At 51.8% G+C, this 18,723-nt stretch overlaps 1 protein-coding gene across 1 annotated transcript; it reads left to right on the top strand.

Moving 5' to 3' along the window:
• Positions 1-2,684: 2,684 nt before the first annotated feature.
• Positions 2,685-7,666, top strand: MRPL54 (mitochondrial ribosomal protein L54). The gene is made up of 3 exons (XM_029052481.2): positions 2,685-2,864; positions 4,154-4,313; positions 7,421-7,666. The coding sequence occupies exons 1-3, from the start codon at positions 2,747-2,749 to the stop codon at positions 7,551-7,553; spliced, it is 411 nt and encodes a 136-aa protein (XP_028908314.1). The 5' UTR covers positions 2,685-2,746; the 3' UTR covers positions 7,554-7,666.
• The last annotated feature ends 11,057 nt before the right edge of the window (positions 7,667-18,723 follow it).

The following is an 18,723-nucleotide window of genomic DNA, read 5'->3' as shown; positions in this document are numbered from 1 at the left end:
AGGAGATGAAGAAGAGAGCCTGCGTTGGGGCAGGAGGGATTTCAGGTTAGAGTGACTTCAGGGGTTGTTTTTTTTAAAAAAAAAAACAACAAACGGGAAAAAAGGCAAAGTAAAAGCCGGGTGTGTGTACAGTGTTTTAGGACTGAGAGGCCGGAGTTCTAATTCCCACTCTGACGCGTGCCTGCGTTGGTGTGAGCTTGGGTAAAAGTAATAACAGTAATGATGATAATAAAGGCTGTGGTATTTGTCGAGTGCTTTCTGTGTGCTGAGCCCTGTGCCTCGTCTGCTGCAATAGATCAGACACAGTTCCCGGCCCCCGCGGAGGGGGAGCAGGGTTTTGAGCCCCGTTTTACAGAAGAGGAAACTGAGGGAAAGAGAAGTTAAATGACTCACTCAAGTAATAATGTTGGTATTTGTTAAGCGCTTACTATGTGCAGAGCACTGTTCTAAGCGCTGGGGTAGACACAGGGGAATCAGGTTGTCCCACATGGGGCTCACAGTCTTCATCCTCATTTTACAGATGAGGTAACTGAGGCCCAGAGAAGTTAAGTGACTTGCCCACAGTCACACAGCTGACAGGTGGCAGAGCTGGGATTCAAACTCATGAGCTCTGACTCCAAAGCCCAGGCTCTTTCCACTGCTCCACGCTGCTTCCCCAAGGTCACCCGGCCGGCAAGTGGGAATGTGGGATTAGAACCCAGGTCTCCCGACTCCGGGTCCCAGGCTCTTTTCACTAGGCCATTACACTCTGTGCCGCCGTTTCCTCTTCTGAAAAACGGGGATCAAATATCTGTTCTCTCTCCCATTTAGACCGTGAGCCCCAAGCGGAACAGGGACTGTCTGATCTGTTGTATCCAGCGCTTAGTACAGTGCCTGGCACACAGTAAGCGCTTAACACAGAACGCAATTGTTATTATATCTAGACTGTAATCTCATTATGAGCAGGGAATGCGTCTGCTACTTCTGTTGTACGTTCCCAAGCGCTTAGTACAGCGCTCTGCACGTAGTCAGCGTTCAATAAATACCAGTGATTGATATATCCTAGTGAAACTTGTACGTAGTAAGTGCTTAATATATATTATAGAGAGAGAGATAGATGGATAATTGTCCTTGACCCCACTGATGGTGAAGTTCACCTAGGACCCTGTGCGTGGCTGGAAAGGGTTTAAATATAAACGGAGGCACAGAGAAGCAGTGTGGGTTTAAATACCTCAATTATTGCGATTATTGTTACGATGGCAATTACAGAAAGCTAGTGCTAGGAGGAATCTAGGGCAGTCAACTGACCTAGCAGCCCTGTCTGCAGGCAGGGAGACACATAAATCACACCGGACAGATGCAGTGCATAAATAGATAATTAACTCAATCCACCATAATATTACCTTTTATTATTTAAGAGCCAGATGGCAGCCTCTTCACTTTTGGAAAGTTCATTATAAGACTTGCCTAGCCGAGGCTGTGTTGTGAGTAAACCATAGTGATAAAATCTGAGCTTTCAAAAGTGCTCTTTTGCTCCCTCCCCCAGCCGCACTGGCATTGAGAAGCAATGTGGCTCAGTGGAAAGAGCCCGGGCTTGGGAGTCAGAGGTTAAGGCTTATAATCCCAGCTGTGCCGCTTGTCAGCTGTGTGACTTTGGGCGTCACTTAACTTCTCTGGGCCTCAGTTACCTCATCTGTAAAATGGGGATTAAAACTGTGAGCCCCAGGTGGGACAACCTGATCACCTTGTTTCTGCCCCAGCACTTAGAACAGTGCTTTGCACATAGTAAGCGCTTAAATGCCATCATTATTATTATTGAGTGCGTACTCTGTGGTGAACCCTGTAGCGAGCACTGGGATGAATACAATGATGGTGGCATACGCTAAGCACTTACTATGTGCCAGGCACCGTGCGAAGCGCTGGGGTGGATACAAGCCAATGGGGTTGGACACAGTCCCTGCCCCACATGGGGCTCCCAGCCTCGATCCACATTTTACAGGAGAGGTCACTAAGGCACGACTTGCCCGTGGTCGCACAGCCGACGAGTAGCAGAGCCGAGATTAGAACCCATGACCTTCTGACTCCTGGGCCCATGCTCTGTCCACTATACCAAATAAACCGATTCGGAAAAGGCCCCACCGGGGGTTCCCGATCTAGGTGGGGGCGGCGATGACACTGAAAATCAAGAAATAAATCACAGATAATAGGAACACTTAGAAAAGAAGAGGCAAAAGTAGGGTGAAGGAGAGAGTTTTAATCCCCATTTTTCATCTTAAGTAACTGAAGCCCAGAGAAGTTAAGTGACTTGCCTAGAGAAGCAGTGTGGTTCAGTGGAAAGAGCCCGGGCTTGGGAGTCAGAGGTCATGGGTTCAAATCCCAACTCTGCCACTTGTCAACTGTGTGACTGTGGGCAAGTCACTTCACTTCTCTGTGCCTCATACCTCATCTGTAAAAGACTGTGAGCCTCACGTGGGACAACCTGATGACCCTGTATCTACCCCAGCGCTTAGAACAGTGCTCTGCACAGAGTAAGCGCTTAACAAATACCAACATTATTATTATTATTATTATTAAGGTCATACAGCAGACAAGTGGCAGAGCCTGCACTGGATTTCTCAACATTTCTCAGCCGGTTAAGGCGCGGGGCGCGAAGGGGCCCAGCGGCGGACTACATTTCCCAGAATTCCCCGCATCCCTTTCTCTGCCGCCCCGCCCTGGGCGCCGGAAGTAGAAGTCTGGCACGCGCCGCGGCGACGAGGAGGGGGCGATGGCGATGCGGTGTCTTTTCGAGACTGCCAGAAAGTGGGGCGGCAGCCAGATGGCCGCGTTGCCGGGGTCCGCTGCCGTCGGCAGGGGCCTGGTCCGGGGCTATGCCAAGAAACCGGGTGAGCGGGGATTGCGGCTCGGGGTCCCGCAAAGGATCAGTGACCTTGGGGGCACCGAGTTTCCCGGGCTCAAGTGAAGCGTTTACTAAGGTGTGCTAAGCGCTGGGGGAGATGCCGCATCATCGGACACAATCCCTGGCCCACACGGGGAAGCAGCGTGGCTCGGGGGAGGAGCCCGGGCTTGGGAGTCCGAGGTCGTGGGTCCCGGCTCCGCCACTTGTCTGCTCTGTGACCTTGGGCAAGCTACTTCACTTGTCTGGACCTCAGTTACCCCATTTGGAAAATGGGGGTGAAGACTGTGAGCCCCACGTGGGACAACCTGATTACCTCGTATCTACCGCAGCGCTTAGAACAGTGCTTGGCACATAGTAAGCACCTAACAAATACCGTCATCACCACGGGGCTCACAGTCTAAGGAGAGAGGGAGGGGGATAATGAAGCCCCATTTTACAGGTGAGGAGACCGAGACCCAGAGAAGCTATGTGATTTGCTGAGGGTCACTCAGCCGGCAGATGGAGGACCGGATTAGAACCCAGGTCCTCGGACTTCCAGGCCCCTGCTCTTTCCATAAGGCCACACTGCTTCCCAGCTAACGTTGCAGCCCTCTCTGCCCCTTCTGATTCCCTCTTTCCTACCCCAGCTGGCCTAATAATATTAGTGGTATTTAAGTGCTTACTATGTGTAAAGCACTGTTCGAAGCAGTGGGGGGATACAAGGTGATCAGGTTGTCCCACATGGGGCTCACAGTCTTAATCCCCATTTTACAGATGAGGTAACTGAGGCCCAGAGAAGTTAAGTGACTTGCCCAAAGTCACACAGCTGACAAGCAGCGGAGCTGGGATTAGAACCCTTGACCTCTGACTCCCAAGCCTGTGCTCTTTCCACTGAGCCATGCTGTGGACCACGCCCCCCCCCCCCCCCCCCCGCCCTATGACCCCTGACAAAAGAGCTAGAGAGAGCCCTTGCTGTGCCTGTGAAGAGTTTGCCCCTAACAGATTCGTCGTCTTGGCTATCTTATTTTTAGCAGTTTGCCTGAGGAGTGGATTTTGCTGAAAGGAGAAAGTTCCCTGGTATGTGCCAGGGTGTTCCACTGGCCACTTACTTGTGTCAGGTTTGGGATGTATCTCTACACCCCCACTCATTCATTCCTTGAGGAGAGGAGGCAGCAAGAAACTGGCAGGGAAATAGAACTTGTGATGAGAGGATGGTCCTCCACTTTGCTTCAGGGATGCGGGAGGGTGAGAGCTCATGCAGCAGAACTGAGCCGTGTATGGTGTGTTTCATTACAGTGGTGAAGGTAGGAAAAAGTAAAGGCATGGTCCTGGAGAGGCTCAGAGACCCGCCGGTGTGCAAGGACCCAGCCCTGCTTACCACACATGCCATGGGAGTCAATATCTTCAAGCAGGGCCCAGAAGTAGCTCTCAAGCCAGATTCTGAGTACCCTGCGTGGTAAGTAGTCGGGTGCATCCTTGGGCTTGACACCCAGCCTTCCCTAGATGTCACTCGGTCAATCCAGGACACTGATTAATTCCCTCCCGCTTACGGAGTACTCCATGTAAACATTTGGGAGAGTTCATCGGTAGCAAGATACGTGTTCCATGCCCTCCGATTTCCGGTCTAATGGGAGAAACTGACAAAAATTGTTTACTGTGGTAATAGTATTTTGAGTGCCTGCTAGGTGCAGAGAACACATTCTGAGACAGATATAGAAATATTCACAAGTGGTGGAATCAGAATAAATCAAGTTGAAAGTTCAACTGACGATACAGATAGACCCAAGCGCTGAGGATGGGCATAAGTACGAGAGATGGCTGAAGGGTCGATAGGGTCTGGGGTACTAATTAGCCAGGGAAGGCTTGTCAGAGGAGGTGGGATTTGAGGAGGGCTTTGGAAGAGCAAGGGGGTTGAGGTCTGTTGAGTTTGGTAGGGAGAGTGAGTTCCAGATCCTGGGGAGAGCGCGAGCAGAGTGTCAGAGGAGGTTGAGATGAGAGTGGGGTGCCGTCAGGTGGTGGGCTCGGGAGGAGCATTGTAGCCTAGTGGACAGGGCTTGGGCCTGGGAGTCAGAAGGACCTGGGTTCCAATCCAGGCTCTGCCACTTGTCTGCTGTGTGACCTTAGGCAAGTCACTTAGCTTCTCTGGGCCTCAGTTACCTAAGGTGAAAAATGGGGACTAAAACTATGAGCCCCATGTGGGACAGGGACTATGTCCAATCTGTTTAGTCTCTATTTATCCCAGGGCATAGAACAGTGTGTGGCACATAGTAAGCACTTAACAAATACCATTAAAGGGGGTGGGTGGGAACGAAGAATATGAGCTGTGGGTACAGTCACTAGGTAAGGTGGAGAGCTGCAAAGCCAATGGATAGGAGTCTTTGCATGATGTGGCAGCAATTGGACAACTACCAGAGGATTTTGAGGAGGGGAAAGGTGTGTGAGTGATGTTTCCGGAAGGCAACTCAAACTGGAGCGGCCGGAGGCAGGGAGACTAGGGAGGAGGCTGATGCGGCAGTCCAGTTGTGATGCGACGAGTGCTTTCCTCAAAGGGGTGACTATTGGTGGAGCAGAAGAGGATCCACAAAGTGTATTGAGGAACAATCAGTTGGTTTTAACAGGAGACTGATTGTGAGAGCAAAATGTCAGGGAGGAGGCAGAGTTGCCAGATTGTCATGAGGAAGATGAGGAAACGGAGGAAGGATGGATTAGTAAAAGGGAAGGTGAGAGGTTGAGTTTGGGGCCTGTTGAGCTTGAGGTGCCAGTGGGCCATCAGTTAATCGATACTTATCGAGCGCTTACCATGTGAGGATCACTTTACTAAACGCCTGGGAGGACGCAGTACGATAGAGTTGGTAGACACAATCCCTGTCCACAAGGAGCTCGCGGTCTAAGTAATAATACTGATGGAATTTGTTAAGCGCTTACTTTGTGCCAAGCACTCTTCTAAGCATTGGGGTCGATACAAGGTAATGAGGTTGTCCCACGTGGGGCTCACAGACTTAATCCCCATTTTACAGATGAGGTAACTGAGGCACAGAGAAGTTATCACACAGCTAAGTGGCGGAGTGGGGATTAGAACCCACGACCTCTGACTCCCAAGCCTGGGCTCTTTCCGCTTAGCCATGCTGCATCTAGAGGAGGGTCTAGAGGAGGCCAGGTAAGTGGAGAGATCCTTGAGAGAGGAGATGCGGGATTGGATTGTGGGGGAGAGGTCAGGGCTAGCAAGGTAGATTTGTGAATCACCTACGTAAAGGGAGAAGAGCAAGGGGCCAAGTGTATTTCAGAGCAGAGGGGAAGGAGACAGGGAAGGGTGAGAGACTTAAGACAGAGGTAAGAGAGGGGCAGAGAGTGGAAGTAAATGTTTTTAAGAGGGGGTGGGGTCAGTAGCACAGGTAGAGGGAGTAGGTAAGAGAGCAGGTGGGAGACCCTCAGACAGCTGGGAAGGAAAAAGAGGAGGAGGAGGAGATAATGGTAATTAATTATGGTATTAAGTGCTTAGGAGTTTCTATCCCACATAAGACTAAAAATCTAAAAAGGTAATATCCATAATATATTTATATATTGTCTGTACCCACCTCTAGACCGTAAGCTCGTTGTGGGCAGAGAACGTGTCTACCAACTCTTGCTATGTTGTACTCTCCCAAGCACGTAGTGCGGTACTCCGCTGGCAGTAAACATTCGATAAGTACCATTGATTGACTGATAGGGAGAGCAGGGATCTTATCCCCCAGCTGCAGATTTGCAGATGAGGAAACAGAGGCCCTGACAGATGAAGTAACTTGCCCGAGGTCACACGGCAAGCCAGTGGCAGAGCTGGGATAAAAAAAAAAAAAACCTTTACTTTCAATCCCATGCTCTTTCCCCTAGGCCACGCTTAGGGCCTTTGGTCAGATGGAAGCCATCAGATGTGAACTGCCCAAAGCAGTTGGCATAATCATTGGGTTGGAGAGAAGTAGAGTGTAGGACAAGGGGGTTGCTAGGAATTTTTACAAGAGCTCAGCTAATCATTTGAGCACTTTTCATTCATCCAGTCGTGTTTGTTAAGTGCTTACTGTGTGCAGAGCACTGTACTAAGCGCTTGGGAGAGCACCATGCAAGAGTGAACAGTGACATTCCCTACCCACAGTGAGCTTACAGTCTAGAGGGACCACTGTACTAAGTACTTGAGGAAGTCCAATCCAACAGAGCCGATAGGCTTGAGCCCTGCCCGCCAGGAACCAACAATCTTGGTAGGGACTGTGGGCAGAGGAATTGATGGGGAAGGAACATCATCAGTAGTATTTATTGAGCGCTTACTGTGTACAGAGCACTGTATTAAGCGCTTGAGCTAGTGCGACGGAGTCAGTAGACCCGTTCCCCGCCCACAAGGAGCTTACGGTCTAGAGGGGAAGCTGGGCATGAATCTAGATAAGTGATTTATAACAGCAGACATTAAGATGAGCTTTGTCTGCTAGGAAGAGGCCCTGTGGGCCAACTTCCCCCGTGACAGAGACCTGCGGGAGCCGGGGTTCCCGATGTGTCGGCCCCCTCGCATGACCCACACCGCTGCGTTTCCATCTCCAGGCTGTTCCAGATGGACCTTGGTTCCCCCAAGAAGCTGGAGGAGCTGGATCCAGAAACCAAATACTACTGGAGGCGCCTGAGAAAAGAAAACATCTGGCGACACAACAGGCTGAGCAAGAACAAGAAGTTCTGAGTGGGTGTGGGAGAAGGGTAGTGGGGCAGCCGTGGCCCCCTGCCTGCCCCCAGACTGCCGGCCGCTCGGCCACATGAAGGCCCCGATCCTACAAATAAAGAAAATTCCCCGAGCGCTGGTTTGTGGTAGGCAGCGAGAGCTTGCCTCGGCCCTCTCCTTACCCTATGGTTTAAGGTGTGGAGAACCCCTGCCCTGCGGCATTCTTGCTACAGAATGTCTGTTGCCCAGTGCAGCGGTTGAAGACGGGATCGAGAGTCTGCATGGGTTCCAAGGGGCCGGAGCCAGCTGGAACGAAGCGGGTGTGACAGCACTCCGTTTTTTCCCCCCATCCGTCCTTGCTCTCGGTCCAGGGCCTTGGACTCCATCGAGATGCTGGGGACGTTTTCCCACTGGCCGGACTCCCCTCCTTCTGCTCAGTCACCTTGGTCTGGGTTCTTCTGGTGCCCACCACGGGGCCAGGCGAGGGGTTACTGTGCCCTTCCGTGGGCCACAGGACAGATGACAGGGGGAACATTTGACTAAGGCTCCCTTTCTGTGCTGTGGCGGAGGGGCCGTCAGTGCATTTGGAGGGTGACGGGGATTTGAGAGGGGAGGATGGGGACAGGCTTCAGAGAGCGATTAGGCCAGAGAGCCGCCTTTCTGGGTCTTTTCTGTCCTGAAGGGAATCTCGCAGAGCTTGTCGGAGACCTGGGATGGAGCGAGGCTGGGAGAGGCACAGCTCAAACAGCTGAGGGGGGCCATCGCCTCCGTGGAGCGGGCACCTGTGGACCTAGACAGTGGGTGGACTCTCCCCTTGGAGATGACGGATGAGCCTCCAACCTGAGACTTTAGATCCGAGAACCTGCTCGGGGCAATCGATTCTTCTGCCTTCTCATGCCTGTCGGTCACATTCCCGGTGGGGCGATGAGTGCGGGTATTTGGTCTCTGCCCACATTAGCCAGGAAGACCTTCCTGAAGATTGTACGAGCTCCGGAGTGGATTGATGGGCTGAATCTCTGGGTCAAGTGTAAGTGGCCTTTAGATGGGTTCATTCATTCATTCAATAGTATTTATTGAGCGCTTACTATGTGCAGAGCACTGTATTAAGCGCTTGGGATGAACAAGTCGGCAACAGATAGAGACGGTCCCTGCCGTTTGACGGGCTTACAGTCTAATCGGGGGAGACGGACAGACAAGAACAATGGCACTAAACAGCGTCAAGGGGAAGAACATCTCGTAAAAACAGTGGCAACTAAATAGAATCAAGGCGATGTACAATTCATTAACAAAATAAATAGGGTAACGAAAATATATACAGTTGAGCGGACAAGTACAGTGCTGTGGGGATGGGAAGGGAGAGGTGGAGGAGCAGAGGGAAAAGGGGAAAATGAGGCTTTAGCTGCGGAGAGGTAAAGGGGGGATGGCAGAGGGAGTAGAGGGGGACGAGGAGCTCAGTCTGGGAACGCCTCTTGGAGGAGGTGATTTTTAAGTAGGGTTTTGAAGAGGGAAAGAGAATCGGTTTGGCGGAGGTGAGGAGGGAGGGCGTTCCAGGACCGCGGGAGGACGTGACCCAGGCGTCGACGGCGGGATAGGCGAGACCGAGGGACGGTGAGGAGGTGGGCGGCAGAGGAGCGGAGCGTGCGGAGTGGGCGGTAGAAAGAAGGGAGGAGAGGTAGGAAGGGGCAAGGTGATGGAGAGCCTTGAAGCCTAGAGTGAGGAGTTTTTGTTTGGAGCGGAGGTCGATAGGCAACCACTGGAGTTGTTTAAGAAGGGGAGTGACATGCCCAGATCGTTTCTGCAGGAAGATGAGCCGGGCAGCGGAGTGAAGAATAGACCGGAGCGGGGTGAAGGAGGAGGAAGGGAGGTCAGAGAGAAGGCTGACACAGTAGTCTAGCCGGGATATAACGAGAGCCCGTAATAGTAAGGTAGCCGTTTGGGTGGAGAGGAAAGGGCAGATCTTGGCGATATTGTAGAGGTGAAACCGGCAGGTCTTGGTAAAGGATAGGATGTGTGGCGTGAACGAGAGGGACGAGTCAAGGATGACACCGAGATTGCGGGCCTGCGGGACGGGAAGGATGGTCGTGCCATCCACGGTAATAGAGAAGTCTGGGAGAGGACCGGGTTTGGGAGGGAAGATGAGGAGCTCAGTCTTGCTCATGTTGAGTTTTAGGTGGCGGGCCGACATCCAGGTGGAGACGTCCCGGAGGCAGGAGGAGATGCGAGCCTGAAGGTAGGGGGAGAGGACAGGGGCGGAGATGTAGATCTGCGTGTCATCTGCGTAGAGATGGTAGTCAAAGCCGTGAGAGCGGATGAGTTCACCCGAGGGAGTGAGTGTAAATGGAGAACAGAAGAGGGCCAAGAACTGACCCTTGAGGAACTCCAACAGTTAAAGGATGGGAGGGGGAGGAGGCTCCAGCGTAGGAGACCGAGAATGATCGGCCAGAGAGGTAAGAGGAGAACCAGGAGAGGACAGAGTCCGTGAAGCCAAGGTGAGATAAGGTATGGAGGAGGAGGGGATGGTCGACAGTGTCAAAGGCAGCAGAGAGGTCAAGGAGGATCAGAATGGAGTAGGAGCCATTGGATTTGGCAAGAAGGAGGTCATGGGTGACCTTAGAGAGCAGTCTCGGTAGAGTGGAGGGGACGGAAGCCAGATTGGAGGGGGTCTAGGAGAGAATGGGAGTTAAGGAATTCTAGGCATCGATTGTAGACGACTCGTTCTAGGATTTTGGAAAGGAAGGGTAGTAGGGAGATAGGGCGATAAGTGGAGGGGGAAGTGGGGTTAAGAGTGGGTTTTTTTAGGATGGGGGAGACGTGGGCATGTTTGAAGGCAGAGGGGAAGGAGCCCTTGGAGATTGAGTGGTTAAAAATAGAAGTTAAGGAAGGGAGGAGGGCAGGGGCGATGGTTTTAAGAAGGTGAGAGGGAATGGGGTCCGAGGCGCAGGTGGAGGGGGTGGCACTTGCGAGGAGGGAGGAGATCTCCTCTGAGGATACTGCAGGGAAGGATGGGAAAGTAGGGGAGGGGGTTGGTGGGGGGGAGGGGAGAGGCGGAGGGGTGACTTTGGGGAGCTCAGACCTGATCGTGTTGATTTTCGTGAGGAAATAGGTGGCCAGATCATTAGGGGTGAGAGATGGGGGAGGGGGAGGAACAGGGGGCCTAAGGAGAGAGTTAAAGGTCCGGAACAATCTGTGGGGGTGACGGGCATGGGTGTCGATGAGGGAGGAGAAGAAGCTTTGCCTGGCGGAGGAGAGGGCAGAATTAAGGCAGGAAAGGATAAATTTGAAGTGTGTGAGGTCGGCTTGGTGCTTGGACTTTCGCCAGCAGCGCTCAGCAGCTCGAGCATAGGAGCGTAGGAGGCGGACGGAGGAGGTGATCCAGGGCTGTGGGTTAATGGAGCGAGAGCGGCAGAGGGAAAGGGGGGCGAGAGAGTCGAGATGAGTAGAGAGGGTGGAGTTGAGAGCGGAGACCCGCTCGTCGAGAGTGGGAAGAGAGGACAGGGCGGCAAGGTGAGGAGAGATGCTATTGGAAAGACGGATGGGATCGAGAGAGCGGAGGTCTCTGTGGGGCAGTAGCGAAGATTTGCAGGGGGAGGGAGTGTGAGAGATGAGGCAGGTGAGAAGGTTATGGTCAGAGAGAGGGATTTCAGAGTTGGTGAGGGAGGAGATAGTGCAGCGGTAGGAGATGACGAGATCGAGGGTGTGACCGAGTCGGTGAGTGGGCGCGGTATGGTGGAGAAGGAGGTCGGCAGAGTCGAGGAGGGTTAGCAGGCGGGCGGCAGAGGAGTCATCGGGTACATCCATATGGATGTTGAAGTCTCCAAGGATCAGAGTGGGCAGAGAGAAGGAGAGAAGGAAGGTGAGAAAGGGGTCAAGGTGGTTGAAGAAGTCGGAGGTGGGACCGGGAGGGCGGTAGATGACGGCGACAAGTAACTGGAGTGGGTGGTAGAGGCGAATGATATGGGCTTTGAAGGAGGGGAAGGAGAGGGAGGGGGGAGGAGGGATAGTGCGGAAGCGGCAACGGGGCGAGAGGAGGAAGCCGACGCCTCCTCCCTTAGGGGTGAGTCTGGGGGAGTGGGAGAAGGAGAGGCCTCTGCTGGAGAGAGCGGCGGCGGAGACCGTGTCTTCGGGAGAGAGCCACGTTTCCGAAAGGGCGAGGAGGAGGAGAGAGCGGGAGAGGAAAAGGTCATGGATGAAAGGTAGCTTGCCTGTAATAGAGCGGGGGTTCCAGAGGCCACACTTGAAAGTAGCTGTGGGTGCAGGGGGAGGAGGGGGGGAAGGGCGGGGGGAGGGGAGGGTTTGGATGGGAAGGAGGTGGCGGGGCCCTGGACGAGGAGAGGGGGATGAGGGGTGGCGGTGGGACAAGAGGACTGGGATGGGGCATGGGTGGGGAAGAGAGAAGGGGGGAGGGGGTGAAGAGGGGGTTTGGTGGGGGGAAGAGTAGGGGGAGAGGGAAGAGGGGTAGCGCTGGTAAAGTGGGGTTCTAGGGCGGGAGAGAGGAGGGGGGGAGGAGACAGAGGAGAGAGCGGGAAAGAGCTGAGCGAGAGAGGGGAAGGGGAAGGGGAGGATAGGAAGGGGGGGGAGGGGGGGAGGAGGGACATGGCGAGGCCAGAGAGGTGGGAGGCAGCACTGACAACAATAAACAGTAATAAACGAAATCGGTAATATAGCAACATGATACAATATGATACAATACAGTAGTGCTAATATAGCAACATGATACAGTATGATACAATATAGTCGTGTTAATAAAAGGGGTGATGATCAGGGTCGGGGGTAGACTCGATTAAGGGGCTACCTGATCAAATTCAAAGTCTGACGACAATAAACAATAAAAAGGGTTGCGTTGGTACCGTTCCTCCCAAGCCAACCTTCTAACTGCACCTCACTCTTGACTCTTCTGCTCCGTCTCCTCACTCAGGCTCAGCTCCCCTGGCTTGCAACTCCTCCCTCCCCCAATCTGACAGACCAAAGCCTCTCCCCTCATTATTCAAAGCACTCCTGAAACCCCACTCCCTCCAACATGCCTTCCCCGATTCGTTCCCAGGATTTCGAGCCATATAAATCCATCTGTCAGACTCCTTCTCTGCACTTCTGTATATATACTTATTCAACTGTAAACGCAATTTTGATTACTCCGGTTGGAAATCATCTTGTCTCCCTGCGGCCGCCGTTTCCCTCACCATCAGCCCCATCCTTAATTTTTAGAACGTTGGGGTTGGGGTTGGAGGTGACTTCGGGGATGGGACGGGGAGAATTATGAGACTGTTAGCCCCTGGGCTATCTATTCTTTGTTTTTTCTGTTTGGCCTTCCTTGTTGCTCTGTCACCAGTCCCCTCTCTCCCCCTTTATACTTAGAATGCGAACACCTTGACAGGGAATTTGTCGACTTTCAATCTTTAATAATAATGATTGTATTTGTTAAGCGCTTACTACGTACTAAGCGCTGAGGTAGATAAGAGATCATAAGGTGAACCATAGCCCCTGTCCCACATGGGGCTCACAGTCTAAATGGGAAGGAGTACAGGAGAAGAATCCCCGTTTTATTTTTTATGTGGTATTTGTTAAGCACTTACTCTGGTAACTCTCAGATCAGTTCATTGATTGGGTCATGCTTCCCATTTGGGAATTGAGCCCATTGAGGATTTGATTGGGTCTGTAAAGAGTGTAATCTGTAGTAAGAAACCTGGGTGGGGAGTGCATCTCTAGCTGGTGTGAATGTCTCTGAATTCTTGGAGGCAGTGCGTGTCTGTCTCACGGGTGCAGGTGTGGATGCGAGTGTGTTTCGACTGTAGGGTCTGGCTGCAGTCAGGGTTTGTAACCGTTCCTCAGTGTGCTCGTGGAGTTTACCCACACACCTTCCCCCTCTAGAATGGAAACTCGTGGGCTGGGAACGTGTCTACCAACTTGTACTCTTCCAAGTGCTCAGTACGGTGCTCTGCACATGGTAAGCGCTCAATAAATACCATTGATGGTGATGCCAAGTGGTCCTGTCGCCTGGTGTTAAACCAAGCTCACTGAGGTATGATTGCTAGTCTCCCTACCCTAAAGACCCTTGTGACCTTCCCTCCTCCCCTCTACCCCCAGCCCAACTCAATGCCGTTGTTTCGGCTGACTTGCCCTCTGGGATCACCAGGGACTTGTCCCGGGGGCAAAATGTGTTCTGAAACTTCCCGAGTTAGGAATCATGAGAAATGCCGTGGGCCTCCATCTCCCCACTCCTGCCTCTAGAGTAGGTTGGGTACCCTCAGTGCCTGAGGGTAACTAGCTGGGGGGTTGGCTCTCCTAGGTAAAGGAGGATGGCACGTGCTGAGGGAACTGGCTGCTGTGCTAAGCGTGAGCTGCTTTTTAGATTAAGCTCCTTGTGGGCCGGGAATGTGTTTACCAACTCATACTCTCCCACATGCTTAGTGTAGGTGTGTGAGAAGCAACACGGCCTAGAGGGTAGGGCACGGGCCTGTGAGTCAGGAGGACCTGAGTCCTAATCCCAGCTCTGCCATATGTCTCCTGGGTGACATTGGGCAGGTCACTTAACTTTGAGTCTCAGTTCCTTCACCTGTAAAACGGATGAAGAGAGTGAGCCCCATGTAGGACAGGGACTGTGTCCAACCTGATTAACTGGTATCCACCTCAGTGCTTAGAACAGTGCCTAGCACATAGTGCTTAGCGAGTACCGTAATTATTGTTATTATTACAGAGCTCTGTATGAGGTAAAGTGCTCAATAAATACAACTGATTGAATCAAAACTGCGGATTAGGGCTGAGATGAGAGTCTGGGACCCCAGGAGAGCTGGGTCTTGTCCTCAAAAAGCTTTCACTAAGAATGAAGGCAAGGAGGGAGACAACCCATAACCCATTTCCAGCACACACTTGTGGCTATAGCCACCACTCACCCAACAAAACCCTGAACCGCTTCTAGATAAGTTGACAATTGAACACCCACACTCCCCCTCCATACAGACATACAGTCAGCCACATCAACACGCAGTTGTCATAGGCACACACACACATGAAACCCCACCTACACAGATTCAGATGAACTCATGCATTTTGGTGTGCACAGACTTACCCACATGTTTTTGGTGTACACATACCCTGCATATGTGCACACGTTATCAGGCACACACCTAGGTACACTCAGATGTGCATATCTACATACAATTAAATACCCTCTCCTGACAGTATATCGTATTTATCGAGCACTCACTGTGCTGAGCACTGTACTAAGCGTTTGGGAGAGTACAATACAACAGACACATTCCCTGCCCACAGTGAGTTTGCAGCTTGGAGGGGGAGACAGACAATAATACAAATTAAATTGCAGATATGTACATAAGTTCTGTGGGTCTGGGAGGGGGAATAAATAAAAGGGAGCAGGTCAAGGCAACGCAGAAGGGAGTGGGAGAAGAGGAAAGGAGGGCTTAGTCAAGAAGGGCCTCTCGAAGGAGAAGCACCATCAATACGGCTTTGAAGGTGGGGAAAGTAATTGTCAGATATGAAGAGGGAGGACATTGCAGGCCAGAGGCAGGATGTGGGCAAGAGATCGGGGGTGAGATTGATGAGATCGAATTTCAGTGAGAAGGTCGGCATTAGAGGAGTGAAGTGACAGTCTGGGTTGTAGTTAGGAGAGTGGTGAGGTAGGAGGGAGCGAGGTGATTGAGTGCTTTAAAGCTGATTATAAGGAGTTTCAGTTTGATGTGGAAGTGGATGGGGAAACATGGGCTGAACGATTTTATAGGAAAGCGATCTGGGCATCGGAGTGAAGTAGTCTGGAGTGAGGAGAGACAGGAAGCAGGGAGGTGAGCGAGGACAGTAATCAGTGTGGGATAGGATAAGTGCTTGGATGGAGAGGAAAGGGTAGATTTTAGCGATGTTGTGAAGGTCGAACCAACAGGATTTAGTGATGGATTAAATATGTGGGCTAAATGAGAGGAGTCAAGGATAATGCCAAGGTTATGGGCTTGTGAGACAGGAAGGATGGTGGTGCCATGATGAGAAAATCAGAGGGAGGACAGGGTTTGGGTGGGAAGATAAGGAGTTCTGTTTTAGACATGTTAAGTTTGAGGTGCTGGCGGGACACCCGAATAGAGATGTCTTGAAGGCAGGAGGAAAAGCCAGACTGCAGAGAGGGAGAGAGATGAGGGCTGGAGATGTAGATTTGGGGATCATCTGCGAAGCGGTGGTAGTTGAAGCCATGGGAGCAAATGAGTTCTCCAAGGGAGTGGGTGTAAATAGAGAATAGAAGGGGACCTGGAACTGATCCTTGAGGGACGCCCATAGTTAGAGGGTGGGAGGCAGAGGAGGAGCCCTCGAAAGAGGATGAGAATGAGTGGCCAGAGGTATGAAGAGAACCAGGAGAGGACAGTGTCAGTGAAACCAAAGTTGGATAACACTTCCAGGAGAAGGGGATGGTCGACTGTCGAAGGCAACTGAGAGTATGAGGAGGATTAGAATGGAGCAGAGGCCGTGGATTTGGCGAGAAGGAGATCATTGGTGAACTTCGCAAGAGCAGTTTCTGAGGAGTCGAGGGGCAGAAGCCAGTTTGGAGGGGGTCAAGGAGATAATTGGAGGAGAGGAATTTGAGATAGCGGGTGTAGACAACTCGAGGAGTTTGGAGAGGAATGGTGGGAGGGAGATGGGGCAATAACGGGAGCCATGAGGTCGGGGTGGCAGAGCTAGGATAAGGGAGTCATGGGCATGTTTGAAAGCAGTGGGGAAGAAGCCATGGGTGAGTGAAGTTGAAGGTGGCAGTTAGGAAGGGAAGAAGGGAGGTGGCAAGTGTTTTGATAAGGTGTGAAGAGATGGTGTAGGATGCGCAGGTGGAGTGGGTGGATTTGGGGAGAAGGCAGGAGATTTTTCTCTGCCCAACAACACTACTTCTCCACCCTTAGTGACTACCATGCCCATTCCCCTAGCCAGCTGTTTCAGACTTTTAACTCCTTCTTTAATCCCCCGTCCCTAGCGTGGCTTAGTGGAAAGAGCCCGGGCTTGGGAGTCAGAGGTCGTGCGTTCTAATCCCGACTCTGCCATTTATCAGCTCTGTGACTCTGGGCCAGTCACTTACCTTCTCTGTGCCTCAGTCACCTCATCTGTGAAATGTGGATTAAGACTGTGAGCCCCACGTGGGACAACCTGATTACCTTGTATCTAACCCAGCACTTAGAACAGTGCTCGGCACACAGTAAGTGCTTAACCAATACCACCATTATTATTACTATTATTATTATTAATGACCTGGCCACTTAATTGAAACCATCAGGTGTGCTCTTCCTAAAATCTCCCCTGCCCCCCCTCTTCCTACTCCATCTGTGACTTTCCCATCCTTCCCAGCAGTATCTCAAGAAGAGCTTCTCCCAACTCCTGTCAAAATCTACCCCCTCAACCAGCACCTCCAACCCCATCCCTTCACACCTTATTAAAACACTTGTCCCTCCCATCTTCCCTCCCTGATCACCATCTTCAACCACTCACTTTCCAATGGCTCTTTCCCCGCTGCTTTCACCATGCCCATGTATCCTCTGTTTTAAAAAACACAAAACCCTCCTTTCATCCCACTGCTTCTTGCAGTTATCACCCTCCTACCATTCCTTCCCAAACTCCTCAAGCAAGTTGTTTACACCGGCTGCTTTCATTTCCGGCCCTCCAGTTCTCCCCTTGACTCCCTGCCATCTGGCTTCCGCCCCCTCCACTCCACAGAAACTACCCTCTTCAGGGTCATCAATGACCTTCTTGCCTAATCCAATGGCCTCTACTTCATCCTAATCCTCCTCGACCTCTCAGCTGCCTTTGACATTGTAGACTCCCTCCTTCTCCTGGAAACACTGCCTAACCTTGACTTCCTTGACTCCCTCCCACAGTCGAGACTTGTAGAGAACTGGAAGCTCTCCAGGTGCGACCTTGAGAGGGGTGTGTAGTCGTTAAGTTTTTTAATATTCATTCCACCCCCAACCCACAGCACAGATGTCCATGTTCTTAATACTCTGCCACAGCCCCTGTCATTTATTTTAATGTCTGTCTCCCCCACTTCAAAGCCTTATTCCAATCACATCTCCTTCAGGAGGCCTTCCACATCACCCCTGCACTTGGATTTGTACCCTTTATTCACCCCACCCTTGGCCCCACAGCACTTATGAACATATCTGTAATGTATTTATATTAATGTCTGTCTCCCCTACTAAGCCGTAAACTCGTTGTGAGCTGGGAACGTATCTCCCAACTCTGTTATAATGTCCTCTTCCAAGCGCTTAGTACAGTGCTCTGCACACAGTAAGCGCTCAGTAAATACCATTTTTTGAGAAATTGTAAACTCCTTAAAGGTAGGGATCGCTTCTACCAACTCTCTCATGCTCTCCCAAGTGCTTAGTACAGTGCTCTGCACATGGTAAGCACTCAATAAATACCATCGATCAATTGATGGACAAGCATATATGCTTATGCTCACACATAAGCGTGCACGCCCTTCTACAAGCATCTGCTTTTCTGTTCTACTTCAGCCCTCTGTTCCAAGTGACCTTTTGGGTCTGTTGGAGTGGGATGGGCCCCTTAGGGACCCAAGGTGAAGATGGGGAGATGCCTGCTGTCCAATGGGGACAGGATAGGACTTCACCAGCCCTGTCTCTGCTGTTTCAGCAGCTGCTTTTAGGATCCCTGCTTGCCTTAAGTCCCCATACCAAGGGATTGGAAAGTAGTTGGTGGCGAGTCAGATGATGTCCATGTTGGCTAGATTCAAACAGCTAAGAATAATCACTGTGGTATTTGCTAAGTTCTATGTCCCAAGCGTTGTACTAAGCACTGGGACAGGTATGAGATACTCAAGTTGGACACAGCCCCTGTCCCACATGGGGCTCCTGGAGCCTGGAAGAGAGGGTTTTCAAAGGTATTGCTGAGCACCCATACCCTCTGGCCTGTGGGGTTCCTGGGTAGCCTGGGCCCTTTTCTCCCACATGTACCATGCAAAAGGAGCCCCGTCCCCTATCTGTACCATTGCTGGCTGGGCTTTGGGGAGCTGCCTGGAGATGCTGGGACGGGGGTCAGGCTGGGTTGGCCTGGCTATGGACTCCCCAGGGGTATACAGGGTAATCAGGTTGTCCCACATGAGGCTCACAGTCTTAATGCCCATTTTACAGATGAGGTAACTGAGGCACAGAGAAGTTACATGACTTGCCCACAGTCACACAGCTGACAAGTGGCAGAGTCA

This window comes from Ornithorhynchus anatinus, chromosome X2 (assembly GCF_004115215.2).
Source record: "Ornithorhynchus anatinus isolate Pmale09 chromosome X2, mOrnAna1.pri.v4, whole genome shotgun sequence".
NCBI lineage: Eukaryota > Metazoa > Chordata > Mammalia > Monotremata > Ornithorhynchidae > Ornithorhynchus > Ornithorhynchus anatinus.
Note: the sequence above shows the minus strand (reverse complement) of the source record. Positions and strands in the feature narration are given on the sequence as shown.

Bases quoted from the DNA above. Each gene is read 5' to 3' on its own strand.
- MRPL54 (XM_029052481.2), top strand. From the start codon at position 2,747: ATGGCGATGCGGTGTCTTTTCGAGACTGCCAGAAAGTGGGGCGGCAGC. The intron at 2,865-4,153 runs GTGAGCGGGGAT...GTTTCATTACAG, and splicing joins GGGCTATGCCAAGAAACCGG to TGGTGAAGGTAGGAAAAAGT. The intron at 4,314-7,420 runs GTAAGTAGTCGG...TTCCATCTCCAG, and splicing joins GATTCTGAGTACCCTGCGTG to GCTGTTCCAGATGGACCTTG.